Below are 21,590 nucleotides of genomic sequence, written 5' to 3' on the forward strand. Positions count from 1 at the left end.
TCTTCATGCTCCCGTTATGAGCTGATGGCTAAATTCTGGTGGGGTGAGTGGGGTTTTAGGAGATGAGCTGATCGATGATAAAAATCGATCCATGTACTGTACGACATAATTCAATCATGGTTTTCGTCTTATTGACCAACCAAAGAAAATGTTGCTTTTCTTTTTTTTTACTATATAAAAAATTAAATAAAATAAAATAAGATAATAAGAAGTAATAATAAACTAAAAGGTGTACAGGTGTAATGTGATGTAATGGTTGGCTGTAATGTAATGTGTTACTTTAACATAACAATATAAACCTCAGTCTAAATGAGAACAAAGCAGCCCTGTGTGAAGCCGGTGGTTAATACTTAAGCACTACCCCATGGCAATAAAATAGAGGCAACAGCCTCAATTAGGAACTTAAGTGCACTCTGCATATGGGCTTTAAGGCAATTAACAAGGTAACTGGATGTGGCTGTTTTCAATGAAATCATTTGTGATTGATTCTGGTTCACAAAGGCTGAGTTTTCCCACTGTGCCAAACGATCAGAGCTCTTCAGTGTGGTACTGGGACCAACTCACTGTCTGGATCTGGTCTTGTTTCACAGTCAGTGTTTTATTAGATGAACAGAAGGGGCACAACAAAAGCAGAAACACCAATGCATCAGTAAAAACAAAGCTGAAAAGAATCTTCTTCATGAGTTATTTCCCTACGAGCACATCATCTTGCTTCTTATTCTCAGCAGTGGGTTTGACCTGCAACGATCACGTCCACATTCCCCTACGTTCTCCGAGACATTAACGTTCACAAGAATGTGATTTAAGCCTCAGCGCAAGATCTCTCCCAGTGTAAGTGATGGCTCCAGCCAGCGGAGTCCTCGCTGCTGATTGGAGACGGCTATGATGTGGTCAGTGCAGCTGCTGAGCCACAGGAGACGTCTTTATCCACAGGCTTGATGTAAACGAACACTGTGGCTCACTGGGGATGACGCCAGGTCACCTTGTATACAGCTTGTCCATCAATCCTCAACAAATCTTCCACGGCTGTTAAATACACCCAGTTCCAGCAGCTCTTGATTGCGCTCCCAGAGTCCCTGATTGCATTTAGTAGCACAATCACTGAGTGTGAATAAGGCAGATAATCCCTGAGCTAAACAATTGACAACCTTGCCAGGAGGAGAGGGTCCGAATAAGAGGTAAGAGGAGGACTTTAAGCTTCCTGCAGCATACTGTGATCTGACCAATTATCATGAAAGAGGTGTCTTGAGGAAGAAGAGGCTGTCTTCCAGTTTGATATTAGATTTATTACATGAAATAAATAAAATAAGTTACAGGGAAAAAAAGTTTTATTCTGATTGGTTTGACATTAATACAGAAATTAGGTTAGAAATAAAAAAAGTAGGGAAAATGCTCTGCTCATGTTGCTCATCCTCTTCTCCGACCACATCCCTTACCTTTGGCCACGCCCATTTCCTGCTGCGTAGCCTGTCTCTGGTTCCAGTACATTCACCTGTGCCTGACCTTCTGTTCTCTGTTTATAATACCTTATACCTTGTTCACTCTGCTGCTGCCACATCTTCTGTAAATGTTCACCAGTCTGTGCAATTGTTGTAATGCAATGTTTCATTCTTCCTTTTTAGCAGGACAGCGTTTAGGTTTAGTGTCTATTTAAACACACTCCACTTCACTGGTCTTCACATTCACTCATGGAGGATTCTCATGCACAGAAGCATGTAACTTCCCTTTTGTACTTGTGTTGTTGATGTTTTTGCTGCAGACTTAGGGGTGTATTCTTAATTTAACATTAAAAGATGATGTCCAGCAGAGTCTGTAATTGCTTTACATGACACCAAGCTCCTTTGCTCATCCAGCGGCTGCAGTGTGAGACTCTGTTCTTCATTACCTGGCTCCATACAACAGGCGCTCTGACCTGGACACAGTACAGTATGTCACCATCTTATAGCCTTAGCTTGTGCCAGAGTCAGTACAACAGCTGGTCAGACACTGACAACGTAATCAGCTTTAATCAGTTTCCTGTTTTGCCTGAAAGCTGCTGTGGTGCTGCATGATGGTCCAGGACAGCAGACAGTTGGAGAAGGGAAGGCATCAAACTGTGGAGTTATGTTAAACACACAGAAGGCCTGTAAGCCAGTGCAAAGCATGCTGGGTAGGAATCACTCTATTAGGACAGACAGAGACATGCACAAACACAGTACTGGCATTAGAGAGATGCCTGAAAAGCATCAGCACTTAGGATATGAGCTCTAGGTGGATATGAGCCCCTTGTGGTCACACAAACGTCCAAACCCACAAAATGAAAGTGATGAGGAATGGAGGAAAAAGCCGTTACTACTATACACAGCTTAGTGTGTTATTTCAGTGATGGTGGTCGTTTATTATCTGACATAAGCTGCCATTCTGTGCAGAAGAAGCTGCAGTAACCTTGACTTTCACATGGGACTCATTGAGACGGGCAGCGCTCGCAGCCCACACATGATGCTCATGTTTCCTGTGTATCTGGGCATCGTGGCGCCTACGTCAGTGTCACTCACTTACTTTCAGTCTATATTTGGGGAAACTGTCTGACAACAACGATTGTTCCTGCAAGAAACAGAAAGATCTGTCAGCCCAAAATGAAAACAGCAGCCAAATGAATTTGCCTGTAGGAGAAACGGAACCATGCTGCATCACAGACTAACTAAAGTGATTTAACATGATTGTTTGTGATGATGCTCATGATGTGAAGCTGTAGGTTATATTGTTGGGGTTCAATGGTTGATTTAAAAGAGAAAAGCATGTTTGTATTCCACAAACATTTCCTGACTAGAACGAAATCTAAAAGAAAAACAAATGAATGAGTGTGAGTCCTGCCTCAGCGTGGTTACAAATGATCTCTACAGGGCAAATGTTGATAAAGTACCAAATAGCAGCAGAAAAGACTGGCTGCACCAAAATGAATGTCATCAGGACTCATTGGACGCAACATGCCTAAAAAAGAAGCATTTTGAATGATTTATACCTGGATGAGTGTAAGTCAGGAATGAATCTCCAAGGTCTGAGACTAAGGATCACTTCTTGGTAGCCTAGAAGGCGTTTTACACCTTTGTGTTCATTTTATCCCAATAAACAAATGTGAATTTTATTGAATACAGAGTTTTGTTGCTTTAAACCTCTTTATTATCCACGATCTACTGTGGAAGCGTTGCCAAACACTCCAAGTTGACTCAGAAAGGAAGTGAAGCCGCACGACCACATTCGAACATTAATGCACAAACACAGACTGATGCTAATCCACTAAATAGAATCACAGCGGAAGCTCACATTCCCAGGGTAACAACAAACAGGTAGTGAAGATTAAAATATAAAGAGGCAGAAGACTGTTGGCATCCTTCCTGGCTCATCCGTCCCTGCAGCCGTGTCCATGTATTGTCCTGTTCATCTTTGTTGGTGCAGGTGCATCCGGTTCCCTGCTTCCCTGCTGACCGAAGGTAGAAGCTCATGTGTCAGTCATTTATCACCTAATCAATACTGTACAGTATGTGTGCATGTACAGAAGCTGCAACAAGAAGACCACATAATAGTGACAAAGTGAAACAAACTAAAGGCTCCACTCGTCAGCAGCTTTAGCGTCTTTAAGGAAGATGAATTTACTTGGTCAGGGGATGAGAAACACTTGGATAAGTACAGTAAGTAGGCAACAGGAGGCTGGACTGACTGGAGGCATGGCCCATCTGTCTCCTCCAGCACTGGACATTCATTAAGGGGGGGACTTCCTGTTTCCAGGTGGAAGCCAGACACGCACCCATGCACCCACGCACACCTTGATACTTCATCTTCTGGCTCTGGGCAGAAATTATTATTATTTGCCCCTGTGGCATTTAAAGCAGGGCCCATTGAGGTTTAAAATGAATTGAGCCTAATATAAATAGATAGTGGTCATTAACAGCACTTTAATCATTCATTTTAAGTGTGTTTGGACTGATTCCATTTTATTTACAGAGGAGGAGAATGGAACCAGGAGAACCAAATAGAGATAAAGGATGAGTGGTTTCTGTGCCCATAGTCCCCTCATTCAGTGAGGAGTGGATAAGTCGCTGGTGGAAAACCTGCTGCATCTCCTCCTGCTGTGAAGTAACAGCTGTGCTCCAGATTCCTGCCCTTGGCTGAGACGGTCATCCCAGAACAAAAGCGCCAGCGATCCCTGTTATGACTCGTTAACGGTGTGTGTAAACCATCATCTGCTCTGGTTCTGCTTCTGGCGACTCTTGTCAAAGTCATGGTTTCCCATAGGGCTTCACTGAGGCTCATTCATTCTAATTTAGCGTATGTGTGGCTGCTGTGCTGCAGGTCCTTAGGCTCCTCTGGTGCAGAACTACCTGAGTAGGGGGGCAGCAGCCAAGTGTTAGTAGACACTGAACATGCTACAGCATCACATCAATGGGAAACGTCATCAAGCACCACTTGCTACCTAATTCATACCTAAACACTTGCGTCCTTGTCTTATTGTGCATCCATTTCCAAACTTAAAGAAGGAGGTGGCTTCATGCTGGCACAGACCCCTTCACTATTATGAATAGGTTTAGCCTTTGAATGTATAGCCAAGCCAGAAAAATACAAACTCAGAGTCAACTAACATGTTTAATGTTCAACATTAAGCTACCTGCACAACAAACTCAGGGACAAACACACACAAAGAAACAAGGGAACCAGGAGCAGAGACACAGCAGCGAAGGTGAAACAGCGCTTCTCACAGGTCACATCATGACCTCAACATCATCTATAATAGAGGCATGACATCAATTCCCAAAGGTTCCAGAATGAAGAGGCTTCCTGTATGGTGGAGAAATGCTTCTACAGGGTCAGACAACAGACTCAACCTTCAGACAACCTCAGCTGGATGATAGAGAATCCCAAACCAAACGCCTGGAGGCGAATGCAGGTGAGAAAGCGATCTGACAGGAGGCGTGTGGACGAATAAAAGCAGGAGCTGTGGCTCTGAGGTCAAAGGCCGTGGAGCGACCTACACAGTGACTGGAGTTAACAGGTGCCACAGGATCAGCTGTGACAGGATTCATCTCTGGGCTTCTCTTCAATGAACGCAGCGCATCGTCCACAACTGGGGAAGACATCAGCCTGGTGTTAAACAATGTGTGTTTCAATAGTTTTTTTTTTTTATCATGGCCTCATCAGCTGCTGATCATTAAACTAGAAGAGCTTGTTATGTGCTATGATTTGGAATTAGAACAATGACACTTATCTTCATGTGGTGAAGGTGAGATCCTGCCTCCATCCTGTGGCCGGCCGCTGTCGTTCCACTGGAGGAGTGACACACACTGCATGAAGTGAGCATGTACAGTATGAGTATGTCCTCTGTAGCTCTAATGACACAGAACTGACCCACTTCTGAGGCACACAGGGGGAGTGGAGGCAGCAGTGCGATCCAAGCGCCATTAAACCCACTTTCCAAGGGCCATGTGTGAAATTACATAGTACATCAAGTGTAGTGCCTGGGAAGTCCATGGTAAAATGGCTGCTCACAGCACGTGCATGATGTGGCAGCTTTTCAGATTTGGATGCATTGCTGCACATGTGGAATCATGGTGCCTTAGGTCTTAGTGGTTTGCGCCCTCTTTTATATGAACTGGTGCTTTAGGCTGGACGTTGGCTCCATCAAAGGCCCCCAGCTGATATAAGACCAATGACGGCTTCGCTCCCCTGCGACAACAGTGTGACCCCGTCTCCCGTCTCTGCCCCCTTATTCATCTCTTCATTGGCATCACTGTCTTGGTGGAGGAAGAAGGAGGCAGAGCGGAGGCAGACGCAGACGCAGACGGGAGGGAGGGAGCTGCAGGACGGAGGCAGATGCCACAGCAGCGTCCGGTCCACGCGCAGCTGGACACGGAGAGCGAGGCACGCGGGCAGCTCGTGGACGCCGCTGGATCGGCGGCAGCACCAACAGGTGCGCGCGGCTGTGTTGTAGGAGGAGAGAGAGAGTCGCACGTGGACGTCAGTCCTTCAGTTTATAAACTTCTTGACTCGCCGCCGGAACTTGACCGTGTTTTCACTCGCTGAACGGAAACGTGAGCGCGAGGACGCAGTGAAATCTTCTGTAAAAGGCTTCTTTCTGTGGACGGCGTCTCTCTGCTACGCGGTAAAAGTGGCCCACGGTTCATTTCAAGCTGAACCCCATTCACTGTAAGTAGCTCTGAACGCATTTCCATGTCTCATCAGCGTAGTTCGCAGTAGTTTGTGCTTGTTTGGGTTAGTTGCGTTAACGCCATAACGCCACGTGCCTGTGATTAAAAACCGCAACGTTGCTCGCCACGAGCGTAGACGCGTTCGGTTCGGTGATCAGTTATCACACGTTAGTCTTCCGTTAACTGTCCGTTCTGAACATTAACAAACCTTCTGCTCTGCAAATGTTTGTTTTCTATTATATTCGAAAGACAGTTTTCCACGTTACTGAATTTAAATGGGAAAAAAAAGGAAATCGCCGGTCAGACGAGCTGCGGCTTCAAACCCGCGTCCTCAGTGATTTACAGTAGGAGCACTGGGCTGTGGCGCCTCTGGTTCCGACCCCGAGCTCAGACTACGCGCGCGACAACGAGCCAGACCACGGGGAGACGACCCGAGCTGCTCACCGCGGGAGCGGCGTCCCAGCGGGGGGGCTGTGCTCCGCTAACGTGATGATCCTCCCTCCGGGCGGTGGAGGCGTTTCAGCGCTCCGCTATTCTGGCCACGATCCCGCGGACGCGGCTACAGCAACAGACACGAGGCGTTTCCCGTTCTTATCCTTTGTTTTAGCTTGGAATTGAGAGGAGACTGCAGAACAAACAAAAGGGACGATGAGCTCTGCTCACGTCAAATGGCCAATTCTCAATAATCAAATGATGGGTTTTAGAGTCTGGCGGGTCTGTGATCTGTTTACCTGCTTGCTTATTGTTAATGTCCAATGCCAGGACCTGCTGCCAATCAATCCTATTTTCTCTCTCCTGATTCTTTTAGTGACCAACATGTTGATCCTGGCGCCGCCCGCCGGCGCTGTCAACATCCTCACATTGCCCCTGAAATTGTAGTTGTATCTGGATGAGCTCCCTCGAAACCTCTCTCAAAGATAATATGGAACTCCATCAAACCATTGGGAAGGATTACCTGAGGATCCGGCCCCACGTCTGCTGAAGAACTGGGTCTTTGCCGTTTGTGAAGCTAATGCCACAGCAGTTCCCGGCACTGAACCAGCTGCACGGTTGAAGCCATGACTGCTGCGGCGCGAGGCCACTGCTGACGATGCAGGGCTCCGCTGGGCCTCCTCCTCCCGTGGACCTGTGCTGCTGGCTCCTCGTGCTGTTCACCGCGAGCGCACGGGCGACGGCGTGTCCCGCCGGCTGTCACTGCGCGGACAAGAGCGGCGCCACCGTGGTCCAGTGCGCGTCTCGCAACCTGGACGAGATCCCGTCGGACCTCCCGCGAGACACGGCGGTGCTGCTGTTGGCGTCGAACCACATCACCCACATCCCCAACCGGGCCTTCAGGGAGCTGCACCGCCTGCAGGAGGTGGATCTGTCCAACAATGACATCGAGGCCGTGGATGCCGGGGCCTTCCAGGGGGTTTCCGACAGCCTCCTGGTGCTGGACCTCTCCAACAACCACATCCAAAGGGTTCCGAAGGAGGCGTTTGCCCGCCTGAGAGCCAAGATCAGCCTGTCCAACAACCCCTGGCACTGCGAGTGCACGCTGCAGGAGGTGCTGAGGGAGCTGCGGCTCGACCCCGACACGGTCAACGAGCTGATGTGCCACACGGCGGTGCAGGAGGAGTACGCGGGCAGGCCGGTCATCCAGGTGCTGGACTCAGGGATCAACTTCTGCAACTTCCACCACAAGACCACGGACGTGGCCATGTTCGTCACCATGTTCGGCTGGTTCGCCATGGTGATCGCGTACGTCGTCTACTACGTCAGACACAACCAGGAGGACGCCAGGCGCCACCTGGAGTACCTCAAGTCACTGCCCAGCAGCTCCCACATCAACAAGGACTGTGACACCATCAGCACTGTTCTCTAGCTCAGCAGCCAACACTAATACAACAAACAATGTCGTAACTAAATAACAAGTGGTTTCAGGGCTTTTGTAATTTCACTTCTGTTTATTATGAGAACATGTAGCAACACCTGAATAGAACACATGTGATGGATGTTCTGATCAGGAGCCTTTAATCAACGAGGCTCCTAATGTCACATCAAGCTAAATGCTACTTTATGAGACACCTGCTGATGCTTCGGCTGAATGAAGATGTCAGCATCACTATACAGGACGTAGCAGCGTAGAGCAGCCCGGCCTCCAGCGAACCATGCAAACCCGGTCTGACCTGCGCCCGGTGGACGATGTAATGCAGGCGTTAGTAGAGAGTTTTGGTTGTGTTTCACTAGATGTCGTTGTGTGCTGGGTCTGTGGTTTCAGTAGCAGTGAGAGTGTGAGCGTCGTGTGAACGGTGGCTTTATTGGTCCTAATTGTCCATGTAGATCAGCACAGAGCTTGGCTTCGTGGAGCGTTGGCTCACGTCAGCTGAACGACCTTTAGCTAAACGCGTCCTTACAGAGTTGACGCTGTTTATGGATCATATGCACTGGATGCACAGCCCGTCCCGTGTACTGAATGCCAATGTACGGTGGTGGTCAGCGGCCCACTGGACCGGCCCGTCGCCGCTGTTACTAATATTGATCTGATTGTACAGTAGCAGCTCACACAAACTCAATGTAACTGTGGGCTGGTCAGGAGTCGCCGTGAGACTTCTATGCAGCGAGCTGAACGGTTGAGCCTCTGACCTCCAGGTCCAGCTACGGCCTTCGTGCTGATGGTCACATGACGATAACCAGCAGCTTCTGAGCAGCTGCTTCCACAAGTTAATGAATGCAACCAACACTTGGTTCTTCTTCTCCTCTTTTTATTTTGCATTTGATAACAAATCCCTTTTATACAACTGTAGCTTTGTTCCGACCTGTCATACGTGTACAGTATGTGGCCAGTATGGACTGTTACAATGTGAGGGATGTTTGTGTCATCAGTGCTGTTCCCGTGTATAAACCAATCTTTAAGTGTTTGTGTCATTGAAAAGTGGGCTGTCCTTGGTCAGCGTCTCTTCAAGAGAAGTTAGTGCCGTATTTCTGAGGGAAATGAAAGGGCTCCAACAGTTTGGTGATAATAATAATAATGTTCTGGTCATAGTCTTGTTTGTGTTGTCAGTGATTAGCATGTGTTTTCTTCATGCTCTGGACACTTTACCAGCATTTGAAAATAAAAAAGACAGTTCAGTGTCGTATTCCTTTATGCTTTATACTTTCATTACAGATATCTTGTGCTTCCACATTCACAGCTTGAAGCCATCTGAGGGGCTCAGTGTGTATATATATATATATATATATATATATATATATATATATATATATATATATATATATATATATATCCTCAGGCAAACGTCTATTCCTTTTGTCACAAAGTCAACCAGCAGCAGTGGAGCCACAGGAGGCGTCAACGTTTTTAGGTCTCCAGACACGAGACGCTTCGTCATGATGAGCAGCTCATTGTCAGGGAGGCACCGTCTCCTTCATAGGAGTGCGGCCACCACTCAATAGTTGCAGAAATCCATAAAAGACTCATTACCTGCTGCCTCGGCTTTAAAGGCCACTTTTCCCACAAGCTTGAATCACACTGTGGCAATTATTACCTAATTGTGTAGTTGCTTTTCTTCTTTGCTTTCGTGGGAGCGATTCATTTCGTCTTTGTCAGCGTTTTGGAGATTCTAATAATGACTATGAGATGCAAATGCTGGCGGTTATCTTCATATATAAATGTGATTACACGAAGAGCAGTGTGTGAGTCGCTGGAAAGGAACAGTTCTACTGAAGCAAAGGCACAAACCCTCGTCAACCACCATCGAGGCTTCACTACAGTCGCAGTCAGACCAGTCCAGAGTGAGTGACAAGTCAAAAGGTCCCAGGAAGAGACAAACGGACAATAAATAAAGGGTTTGTTCTAGTATTCACATTCCTCATTTTCGATCATCCCTCAGCATCATGTTGAGTATCTGACCTGCGCTACGTTATGAGCAGACGTTTGAATGTTACAGGAAGTGGATGGTGACCGTGTGAACCAACCAATCACTGTTTTTAACCCTAGAAAGCAGACTTGATTTTCTGAAGCGTTGTGTGGCCACATCAGTGTCCTTGAGCAAGCTCATCAGAGCTCATCAGACAGCTTCATCCTGACAAAGAGAAAGGTTTGAATTCCTTTAATGGCTCCCCACAGTTTGGATGTTTAATAGTTTCAGTCCCTTTGTGCCCACCCTTCTTTTTCTTATTACACAAGCATCATCTGCCAACTGTGTAATAACTGAAGTCACCATAGGCTGATGAAGCTTTCAGATTTGTTTCTTTCTAAAAATTAAAAGTCTGCTTTTTTTAAAATAACATTTTACTCAAGATCAGCAACAACTTCCTGGTACATTGACTGTTCATTAATCTTATTCAGATGAGAAATGTTTTGTTCCCCAGGATGTGGAGCAGTTCATCATCTGGGCCATGATGGACGTCACCATCATCATCTAACTACACAGGTGCTGACAGTTCAATTATTGTCCTCTTCCAGTGAATCTAGCTCATTGCTGACACACTGTTTCCAGCTACACTCAAAAAAAAAACTTGTTGGATGAACATAATAAAATTATGGAAAGTATTTCCATCTAATTAAAATGCGTTAAGATAGCAAGAAGCTATTTCGCTTAGTGAACCAAATGTAAACAGGGTGAAGCAACATGATATATTCATGTTAATGTTACCTAATGACCATGGGTCAGTCCCACTAATGTTTTTAGGGTTGATTGAACATAATTTTCTTGGGTTATTTGATCATGTATAATATTAATACTTGTTACTTTATTTTATAGGGTAGTAACAAGTTAATTTAAATTAATTAATAAATTATGCTATACTAACACAACCAATGTAAAGTTATCAAATGTTTTGTGCCAAGATTAGCTTTTCAAAATTACATACAAATAAAGTAATCTTTGAAACAGTATTTCTATTATGCAAACTAACATATATCCCCAGCTGGTGTGTAGGTTGGAGAAGACACAAAGCACATTGGATTTAGACTGGTTAGAATACTTTATAAGCTTCATAAAAACGATAAAACAGCTTTCAAATGTCAAAGGCAGCTACAAAATGTCACTAACATCCAGTATTGTACATACAGCATTGGGCCAATATTTCAAACAACTTTTAGTGGAGGGTAGCTGAGGTTGAGAGCATATAACAAGAGCAAACAACAACACAGCAAGTGGGACACTACCCAACTCATCCAGGACTTGAAACGATGACTACATCTTCAGGGTCATCATCTGCCTCTGCATCTTTGTGAATGAAAAAAACTTCAAGAATTGTCTCTATCATGGCTTCTTCAAGGCGTCCACGATCTGAAATGTAAAATTAAAAAAGCGGATGATGTTATATAACACTTCAACTTTTAAAGCATATATAAATCACTTTGAAATTTTAAACTTACATGAAAAAAAAAAAAAAAACATTCTTACCATCCATTATTTCACAAGGTTGCCAGGATCTTCATTGAGGAACACACACTGGGCTTAAAGGATGTACTCTTCTGACATCAATGGAGTTAGTCTTTAGGACAAACAAAGTAATCACACAAAAAACAAAACAATTTTAATCTATTTTAGGGAACAATTTTTATTCAATTGAGTAGCTGTCACTAACATATTACGACATAGATTTTTTTTCCCATCATCATACCTGGGTTATGGGAACCATGATGCTCTTAATCTTTTGTCCTTGAATGCCGCCTTCCTTGCCAAACACCGTTTTCAGGTCTGAAGAATAACCATCCAGCATGGAGAAGAACTGTTGCAGCAAACTGTTGTAGTCCTCTTAAATTTATTCTTAAAAAGAAAAAAGTACACAAGTTATCAATGCACTGAATGGCAAATGTGTAAACAATACTTTGATACATTTTAATATATTTTGTTTGTCTGATCAGAATCACATTGTATATATATAGACATATTTATTGACCAACCTCAGAAACACAGAAGAGAGCAGGCCATCTGGTTTTGAACTCGGTGATGAAGGGTTCATCTCTGATAACTTCTTGCCTTGTGTTTGCAATAGTCGTACCTACTAGAAAAAGTCACGCTGCACTCCTTGCATCTCCAAATACCTTAGAGTCTATTTATCTTATTTCTTTTCATTCCCTCTTACCTTACTTTTTCTTAAACAACTTGTGGACATGTAGACATCTGGAGCGACACTAGCAGATGATTCCCTTTCCTGCTGTCTCTTCTCAGCTCTAGAATGGGACACTTTCACAGAATGGCCATTGGAGGTAAACACCAAGAGACACATTTTAGATGATAAAGAACACGTTTCAAGTCAAAATAGCTGTAATAAATTAGGAAATCAATTATGTGCTGTGAAATGAGTACACAATCTTAGAAAAAGGTACAAATGTTAAAGCTTAATTAAACAAATACTTGTGTAAGTAATTTGATTATTTTCCTTTACCGTATGAAACAAATAATAGATTTATGATAATACGATATACAATGCAAACAATATGTAGAGTGAAATAACTCAAACACCATTTTGGTAGGTTCGTGTAAATTACCTCAGGAAATGCATAGCATGACAGCACATTTCTATTTAATGTTCATGGGTTACCTTTCCATTAGGGCAAGTCTCTGTACTTCTGTTTTCCGTTTCCAGTAGTTCTCTGCTCTAACACCTGCGGACGGAGAGTATATGTCAGAAAATATTGCACCAACCTGAACAAATGCCGCTGACTCGTAAAATCCTCGTCGCATCCAAACCGACCGAGGGGCAACGCTCATGTCGGTTATTTGAAATTTGAAAATCCCGCGCTCGCGCGATGAACTCGCATTGGAAATACGTAAAAGTCTCACTCCTAACTGAGCAAAGATCGCCGTTTAACGGCTATAAAATAATATAAAAAATTACAATATATATATATTTTATTGCAGATAAGCTTATTTAAAACTAGCACGTTCTCAGTGTTGTACGGAAGCTAGCTAGGTTAGCTTGTGAGCACAGGCGCAGTCACATAACACGGATACGTACTCTAGCTAATTAAACATCCAAAATGCTAAAGGGCACTATATATAGCTACTAACAACATTTCTGCACCCATGCAGTTTTTTATTCAATGGACGTTAAACTTACCTTCTTGCACACATCATGAACAGGTGTTTTCCTTTACGTCAGGATCCTGAAGAAGCGGCAGTGCCGTAGTCCAAGTTGTGAATTTGCTCATTACTGCCACCTTCAGCTCTGGACATGTTGTTGTCTAAACCTACTTTTATTACGTTGAGTTAACATAAAATATTGATGTAACCTGTTGAAGTTGTTACATTTACGTGATTTTATTATGTTCAGACACAAAACAAGAATTTATATTGTTGAAGTTGCATGTTAAAATTATGTTAATGTAGCATGCACCCAATCCAGGTTTTTTGAGTGTACAGTATTATTATTTGTAGATTTTAGCTCTGCATTTAACCACTAGTGCTCAGCAAACCGGTGGAAAAGCTGTACAACCTGGGACTAACCATCACACCCTTTTCATGGATCCTGGACTTTCTCACTAACAGACCACAAAATGTCAGTGTGGGCAAACACATCATCCACTCTCACTTTAAACACAGGGGCACCACAGGGGTGTGTGTTCAGTCCAGCTCTTTTCTGCCCTTTCACAAATGTTCCCTTTTTCCTGTTTCCTATTTCCTGCATCCTGTTTCCTGCTCCCTGTTTCCTGTACTCTGTCATGATTCATGTTACGTGTCACATCCTGTTTTATTTTTGTTAACTTCCTGTCACGCTCCGGTTCTCATCATCCACACCTGTTGCTAATTAGTAATCAGCACCTGTACTTAACCTCCACCTCTCACCCACACCAGTCGCCAGATTGTTAGTTCATGTACTCTTTCCAGCATTCTATTATAGCCATTCGTGTTTTTGACCGTGACCGCCTCGACCTTTGATTCTTGCCTGAACCCTGTTGATCCCGCAACCTGTGAAAGACCTGTGCCTGATAATCTGACCGTGAGTTTTTGCCTGATCCTTGTCTGTACTGTCGCCAAGTCTGCTCGTGTACCGAACCCTGCCTGGACCTTGATTCTGAGATAGCCTGCACCTTTGTATATTGCCTACTGGAACGTACTGTGTTTGACCTGGACTGCCTGACTCTGATTCACCGAATAAACCTGCACTTAATCACATCTGTGTTTCTGCGCCGTGCATGTGGGTCCGACACCTGCCCAAGCCTGACATACTCTGCTTGCTGTTCCATTTCCTCTTATCTGCTTCCTCTTCCCTGCGTTCTCCTTCCTGCTTCCTTCCTTTACTTGTCTCAATTTAACCTAACCCTGCTTTTTTCTATGTGTGTTTTAGATTTTCATGTTAACTTGATGTTTGTATTTATTTAGTTTGACGCCTCCTTCATGTGCAGTGATTTCTAGTTTTTCACTTGTTAAGCTGTTGAGTTTTGGTTAGTCAGTATTGAGCCACTTTTCCTGTTTATCTTCCTTCTTTGTTTGTATTTTGTCTTAGTCAGTCTGACTCTAAAGCAGGCCCAGTAAGTCTTAACCGTTCCCTACTGGTTTGGGGTTTGACGCCTCCTTCATGTGCAGTGATTTCTAGTTTTTCATTTGTTAAGCTGTTGAGTTTTGGTTAGTCAGTATTGAGCCACTTTTCCTGTTTATCTTCCTTCTTTGTTTGTATTTTGTCTTAGTCAGTCTGACTCTAAAGCAGGCCCAGTAAGTCTTAACCGTTCACTACTGGTTTGGGGTTTGCCTAATTAGTTTGAATGAGGCAGCATTCGGGTGTCTAGCTGTAGTACAGTCAGTTAGAGGGATGGCTAGATTGGAGCAGATGTTCTCTGGTTTTAAACCATCATCAAGAAGCCACACATTGAAAGACGAGATTCAGGATGACAGACACGCTTGCACCTTGGTCGCATTATGGGCTGCTCAAGGCAAGCTTTGATTATTCTGGGGATGACATTGCACCTGCATCTTATCCATGACACAAGAATGTGTCTCTGCTCACTTCTGTATTTCTGTCCAGCCTAAGGCTATTTGTGCATAACTGGCCCTGACTGACTTTCTCACTCACACACAGTCTCAGTTGTAAGACTTGAATTCAACATCACAATTCTAACTGCAACAATAAAAGCCCAACTTGTACATTATGCACAGTAGGACCTAGGCTACTGTGTGTGTGTGTGTGTGTGTGTGTGTGTGTGTGTGTGTGTGTGTGTGTGTGTGTGTGTGTGTGTGTAGCAACTGATTAGAGCTTTTTCTTCATTGCTCATCAGTCTTTTGGACAGCATTAAATTATCCTGTGACTGAATCAAATCACATTAGCTTTGTGTTTCATAAATAAGATACAGAGGTGCCTAAAATGCTAAGGATCTGGATTAATTTATTTAAGTCCAGATAAGATAAGTGCATTTTTACAGGCTGATGGTAACAGCAGGGAGTGCAAACGTCTCACTGCTTTTAGACTTTCCCACTGCTTGATTAAACAAAAGACACGGGGCAACATCAAAGCCGTTCAGACCATGAAGGTTAACATTTCAACATGTGCATTTGATAATATTGTAGTTAAAATCAATATTAAAACAGTACTGTATAACAGTAGCAGTAATCATAACAACAGTTATTGGTTTGTTATTAGCGGTGTCTTCTGCCCATGTAAAGAATACACAGCATACACTCAGTTACTTTCTTTCATAATGATAAAATATATGTTATGTATAAGGATTTACTGTATTTATAAGATAATAAGATAATATATTTATAATAAATAAAATGAGATATATAATAAAAATATATGGTAAAAATAAAGTAATACTTGAAGACAATAACAAAAAAAGCAACTACAGTAGTAAAGATATTTATTTATTACTGTAGAATGTGATGCTGTTTTATTTATGTGGCTGTTTTAGATTTCAGCCTCTGGCTTTGTTCGTTTTTACTAAACTTTCAGCTTGTTCATGCCCAACAAATTTTTGTTACTTTCACTGCATAAATATGTCAACTAGTATCGGTTCTAGCATTGAGTACAAAATATGAGTTCATTTTTTATTATTTAACCATTAAATGCCAATTTGTTTGCACAATAAAGAGAGACATTTATTGGTTGCATTAAGAAAAGCAAGATGTGCAAACATCAGTAGATATGATAGAGCCAAGAGGTTGTTTTTCATTTATTTTGATTTGTTTAATTTTGGTGGTGATGTATGTGATTTTTGTTATTATATAATTGTTATTAGAAACCAGGTGATGTGTCATTATCAGAATTGTTCTTTAATAAGTGAAAGCAGAATAGTATAACTGATCAAGTGAAAATGCATCCATTTTCTAAGCTGCTTATTCCCTAATGCGGGGTCACGGGGGTGCCGGAGCCTAACCCAGCTGGCTATGGGCGAGAGGCAGGGTACACCACACACAGAGACAAACAACCATTCACACACACACTCAGACCTACGGGTAATGGAGAGAAGGCATTAGGGCTGCTTCCGGGAATCGAACCCAGAACCTTCTTGCTGTGAGGCGACGATGCTACCCACCGCACCACCCACAATGCCCAAGCAACAACAGCTTAATTTCCCCAATGCAGGATCAATAAAGTTCAATTGTTATATTTATGGCTAATCGAGGCAAACACATGGCATGACAAAGACTCCCACTCATATGGACCATTCCAACAAAACCTCTTCTTACCACATACAGCAGCATCAATGACCCAGCACAGACTGAAGCGCTGGCTGAGTATTTGAAGGGAGAGCAGAGAGCAGGCACAGGTAAGTGGACTTGTCCTGATTGCAGTGAGTTCACTAAGGCAAAGAGAAGGGGCGTGTGGGGTCCAGAGATGAGGACGTGGCCTGGTGAGGGAGCAAGAGAGGGAGCCTGACATGACCTCGGGGGGGCGTGTCCAAGGTGAGGCAGAAAACCACGAGGTTCGAGATTTGCCTGGGCTCATTTATCTAATGCCTCTCGTTAACAGTCACATACAATATCTGCTGGAACGGAATTAAAGCACCTGCGGCCGACTCTGCCCATCACAAACAGCCAAAGCGACAGAACGTTAGAAGGTCAGTCTCATAATACACAGGAGATGCTTTATGGAGCCTGTAGTCCCAGGCTCTCACAATTACGAGCCCCGCCTGTGGCTCCTACATACGTCAGCCACTGGCTCCTGCTGAGTCTGTGGAGACGTGGGTTTGAATGAATGCAGCTCCAAATGATTTATGGTCTGGAGCTGGTACCAGCAGGAGAGGAAGGTGCTCGAAGACCATGTCGGTCCCACGGAAGGATGTGCTGTTCGGTTCTATCCTTGAGTCCACACTGACCCCTAAGGATCCTCTGTTGTTGGGTCTCGCACATATTCTGCAGAACATCAGCGTTATATCAAGCATTAGCAGTTTCACATAATGACATCCAGGGAGTGCTGAGAGCATGCTGAACAGTTCTCTCCTCGGAGCTGACCGCAGCTGTATTGTACACTGTATGTACAGGAAGTGATCCGTCTCTAGAGGTGGCGTCTTCAGTGGGTCCTTCTCCTCCTTCCAGGTCTTTGCATCAGCACAGTGGCACGGTTTTGTCTGATGGAGCCATCGATTTATGTAGAGCTGGTGAAAGTAAACAACTGCAAGGAGGGAAGTAGGAATGTTAAATGGCAGCCAGGTTCAGCACTTCATATAGTGTTCAAATCAATAAATCACAGGCGCTGCTGCAGCTTAGCGTTCCTCGTGTACATGAGGGGCAGACTTTACTGATCAACACCTCAGCACCGCTAAGCACCACCGTGTTTGCACTGAGCAGCTCCACAAATGTTAAACATTCATCCCGCCAGTGTTTGACCCTTGTACAGAACATTTCTGCCAGGCAGGAGAATGGGTAAATATGTAATGTCTGGACCTGCGGGAATGCTGGGCATGGCTATAGAATTCTTTATTAAATAAAGTTTTGAAGGTTTACTGAAGTGAAAACTGAGGATGCAGCAGGATGCACTAAGCAACAGAAGAGAATAGGTGAGAAAGAGAAGAGACAAAGGTTAAGGTTAACGTTAGTTGGTGTAGCCAGTATTATCTATGTCACTGGTGTTTCTTAAGGTTTACTGCTTAGTTTTAGAAGTTGATGTAGTTATTTAACCATATAGTACTGTATATTTACAGTATAATGACTTCATGGCTTCATGTCTATTTACTATTTATCTTAATGCAGAGTGAATGCAGAGTGAAACAAAGAACCTGTAGCTGGTCAAAATCAAGTGAAAGAATAATTTGCTATGCTGCTGAATGAGGGAACTGGACAAATGATATAAAGAGAAAATGTTTCTCGTACCGTTTATTGTCTGTACTGCTTTTAGTAGTTTTAGCACTCAACTGGTGCTTTAGTTTGATGACACTGCTCTGAAAAGAAACGTAACCAGCAGATGTCACCAGATGAAGTGACTCTGACGCTTCGACACAATTGCTTCAAATCAGGGCCTCATTTACTTTCTAGAGAGTGAGCAGAATAGTGGCGTGCAGTCAGAGGCCTGAAACAAACGAGGATATGATTATGATAACATAAAGCAGAAATCCATCTCTGTCCACTGGTCTGTGTTATTAATATGTATTTTCTCTATAATTTTAATAATTCTTAACATTTTCTTGAGTAAAAATTTGAATTTTCTCATTTCCTTATTTCCTGATCCAATACGGGCACAGCTTAATGTTTGCAAAAACCAGACAGACCGTGACTTTCTACAACCTGCTAATGTGCTTGAGCTTAAACCACCAATGGTTTTCATTTGTCTAAAAAATAAATGGATGACCCTAAATTATTGAAGTCCATCACATGTAGACAGAGACAAACCACTCACACCTACAGACAGTCAGCCTGACTGCGTGTCCCGAGACCTGGGAGGAAACCATAGGGACGACCCAGATGCTCCTGTGTAACCCTGGAACCTGTGAGGCAAGAGCTTAACCGCTACACGCATGAAGACGTGATCATGTGAACGTCTGAACGTGTGAAAGCTGCAGGGAGAGCAGTAGTGAACATACACAGAGATGCTGAGGATCTGGGACTGCTGGATACATCCCATCACTTGTGCTGTGCTGTGTAATTCCAGCATACATTAAACCAACATGGCCGCTGTTATTGTTTGCAGAACATAATTCATGCCAGATGCTGAGATCTATTCAGCAGCAGGTCAATAAATTATACATGGACCCACAGAATGATGCGTCACCTGTTCGCCCTGCAGCCGACTCCCTCTCGTCAGCTACTGGAACTGGAGTCATTTCCATGGAGGGAACCACCGCTTCCTTGGCACCTTAATTACAGGCTGAAGGAACAGTTCCTTTCGCGTGTCTGAAGTCTGAGCGCAGAGTTACTGAAATGCACTGATGTGTCTGACAGACTATCATCATTCCTTTGATAGAAAACTGGACTGACATCGTTGCGACACCAGCAAAAACAGCATCTTTCTAAAGCTGTGCGTAAAATCATTATTAGTCATAATTACTCTGACTTTTCATGTCCAACAACAAAATGGATGTGTCAACAAAACAAACAAGTGCATGCGTCATGGACGTTCCAGAGGGAGCTGTGATCGGCAGACAGGGAACGTGGAGCTGAAGCTGTTCTACAGCCCACAGCTTTAAATCACGAAATCATAAGACACAAGTCAGTCTGTTGAGCAACAACCTCTGACCTTGGAGTGTTTAATAGGAAAGGACAAGCGTAAAAACCTTCACATTTACTGTGAATTCTGGCAGAAGCTGTACGATCTGAGCTGGTTCTGTGGCTGTGTCAGTGCTCCAGGGTTCTGCTTAGCTGTCTCTCAGGTTCTGACGGTTCTGTTCCTTCCTGACTTTCTAACCTTCATTCTTGCTATCATCACAGCATGCTCGCTGATGTCAGGGTTACTAATGGCCGTGCACCTGCTTCAGTGCTGACGCAGACTGTCTCGCACCCTCACATCACTTAGGTTATTTTTTTGTTCTAAATAATATGGAAGGTGGCTGAATGCCATATTATGGACAGTTTTGCTTTAACAAGCGGAGTATATAAGAAATATATATACTGTTCTTGATCAATGATTTATTTTGTCCATCCTAAATGTGTGTTATGTCGCTGTGCTGGTGCACAGGTTGAGTTGGTGCGTGTGTGTGGGAGGGGGGTTGGGGGGGTGCAACCAGCTGCTGAAACCAAACAAATCGAGTTAAACAAACAATAGGAACAAAATAAATGAGTAGAGATGAACCTTAGGCTAACACATTCATAACTAAACAACTGCTGTACTGTGGTTTACCTGTGAAATTAATACTAATAGTGTTAAGGTATGTGCACACACTCATACAAACATATATACATATATGTATCACATATAAGTATATGAATATATATATATATGAATGAAACATGTATATATGATATACATACACATATGCATTGTTATACACAATCTCATAATACCTAATTATAGCCATGACATACAACATCACAACTACCCTAATCACACATTATTGATATTGGTAGTGATAAGTACCAATAATACAGTACTTACAGTTAAAAAAGGGTTTAGAAAGCCTGTTTATCAGATCAGGTGTTGAGTCACACTAGTAGTGGTAGTAAGGTTAGTAGTGGGACACAGTGGAAAAGGCAACCAAGAACCCTGCAACACAGCTTGAACGTGAGTGTGTGGAACTAGAGTGCACTGAAAGTGGGGGACACCACTGGCCCCCACTGGAGGCAGCCTCTAAAGTCCTGGATGAGTGTGTATGACTAATGCAATTAAAACTGCAGAGCATCCCACTGACAGTAGGAGGGACGGTTTGGTGGAACTACCTCTCAGTAGTCCCGGTCCCTCCATCAGCAGGACGCCCCTCAGACCTAAGGGGATGAGTGTAGAGTGATGTGGTCGGGAAGCAAGGTACCGGGGTTCAGCATCACTTATTTGCCTGTACAGTACGTCAGAGGAGCACAGCTGCCAAGCCTCACGCCACTGTTGGACTCACTGAAGATGTCGCCTGGACACAAAAAACAGTTCATGAGCAGAAAAAACAAAACAATAAGAACCAAGGAAGAAATCTGTGCTCTGATCAGATTAATACTAAGTCAGGAGATCTCCAGAACACTTCCTGATGATGCTGGTGTTAAGGTGGACAAATGAAACATTACTAACTGATCCTGGAGGCTGTCATCCATCCTCCGTCTCCTGTGTTCAGATTCACCCTCGTCAGACTGGGAAGGAGCTGGAAGACATATGTGTCAGCTCACTGCTGTCACAGAGGTGAGGAAGCCACGGTGGACGGTGGTGAACACCCAGTGTGACTCCCACTTCTCCCTGTAGCACCGCTCATCTGTGAGCAGTTACTCCTGTGCACCTCCAGTCCGTGGACTCGGCACCGGTTCTGGAGCTTTGTGCTGAACTGATGTCGCCGTGTCGCCATCTACCGTCAGACAGGAGTTGACGCAGGCCCTGAACGCAGCTCACAGGAGCGCAAGGACACGCTCGGCG

General features: G+C 43.9%; 1 protein-coding gene and 2 long non-coding RNA genes across 14 annotated transcripts; 1 reads left to right on the forward strand and 2 right to left on the reverse strand.

The window, feature by feature from the left end:
* The first annotated feature begins 5,810 nt into the window (after window positions 1-5,810).
* On the forward strand, window positions 5,811-9,291 carry lrrc3 (leucine rich repeat containing 3). 2 transcript variants are annotated; one of them, XM_029137298.3, is made up of 2 exons: window positions 5,811-6,177; window positions 6,988-9,291. In XM_029137298.3, the coding sequence occupies exon 2, from the start codon at window positions 7,270-7,272 to the stop codon at window positions 8,041-8,043; it is 774 nt and encodes a 257-aa protein (XP_028993131.1). In that variant the 5' UTR covers window positions 5,811-6,177; window positions 6,988-7,269; the 3' UTR covers window positions 8,044-9,291. The 2 variants fall into 2 exon arrangements, with proteins under 2 accessions (XP_028993131.1, XP_028993132.1); XM_029137299.3 differs by lacking the exon at window positions 5,811-6,177 and adding an exon at window positions 6,437-6,893.
* A 1,832-nt stretch (window positions 9,292-11,123) lies between these two features.
* On the reverse strand, window positions 11,124-13,543 carry LOC114847488 (uncharacterized). 10 transcript variants are annotated; one of them, XR_005897070.2, is made up of 7 exons: window positions 13,236-13,533; window positions 12,717-12,780; window positions 12,258-12,358; window positions 12,076-12,173; window positions 11,793-11,938; window positions 11,573-11,663; window positions 11,124-11,455 (listed from the first exon to the last, which is right to left on the reverse strand). It is a non-coding gene; the product is annotated as an uncharacterized LOC114847488 (long non-coding RNA). The 10 variants fall into 10 exon arrangements; XR_008693514.1 differs by having other exon boundaries at window positions 12,258-12,780; window positions 13,236-13,543; XR_003784209.3 differs by lacking the exon at window positions 13,236-13,533 and having other exon boundaries at window positions 12,076-12,176; window positions 12,717-13,186.
* Window positions 13,544-15,474: 1,931 nt separating this feature from the next.
* On the reverse strand, window positions 15,475-21,391 carry LOC114847490 (uncharacterized). Of its 2 annotated transcripts, none has more exons than XR_003784216.3 (3): window positions 21,255-21,391; window positions 20,918-21,099; window positions 15,475-17,723 (listed from the first exon to the last, which is right to left on the reverse strand). It is a non-coding gene; the product is annotated as an uncharacterized LOC114847490 (long non-coding RNA). The 2 variants fall into 2 exon arrangements; XR_008693522.1 differs by having other exon boundaries at window positions 19,317-21,099.
* Window positions 21,392-21,590: the final 199 nt, after the last annotated feature.

The sequence above is a fragment of the Betta splendens genome, chromosome 21 (genome assembly GCF_900634795.4).
Source record: "Betta splendens chromosome 21, fBetSpl5.4, whole genome shotgun sequence".
Classification (NCBI taxonomy): domain Eukaryota; kingdom Metazoa; phylum Chordata; class Actinopteri; order Anabantiformes; family Osphronemidae; genus Betta; species Betta splendens.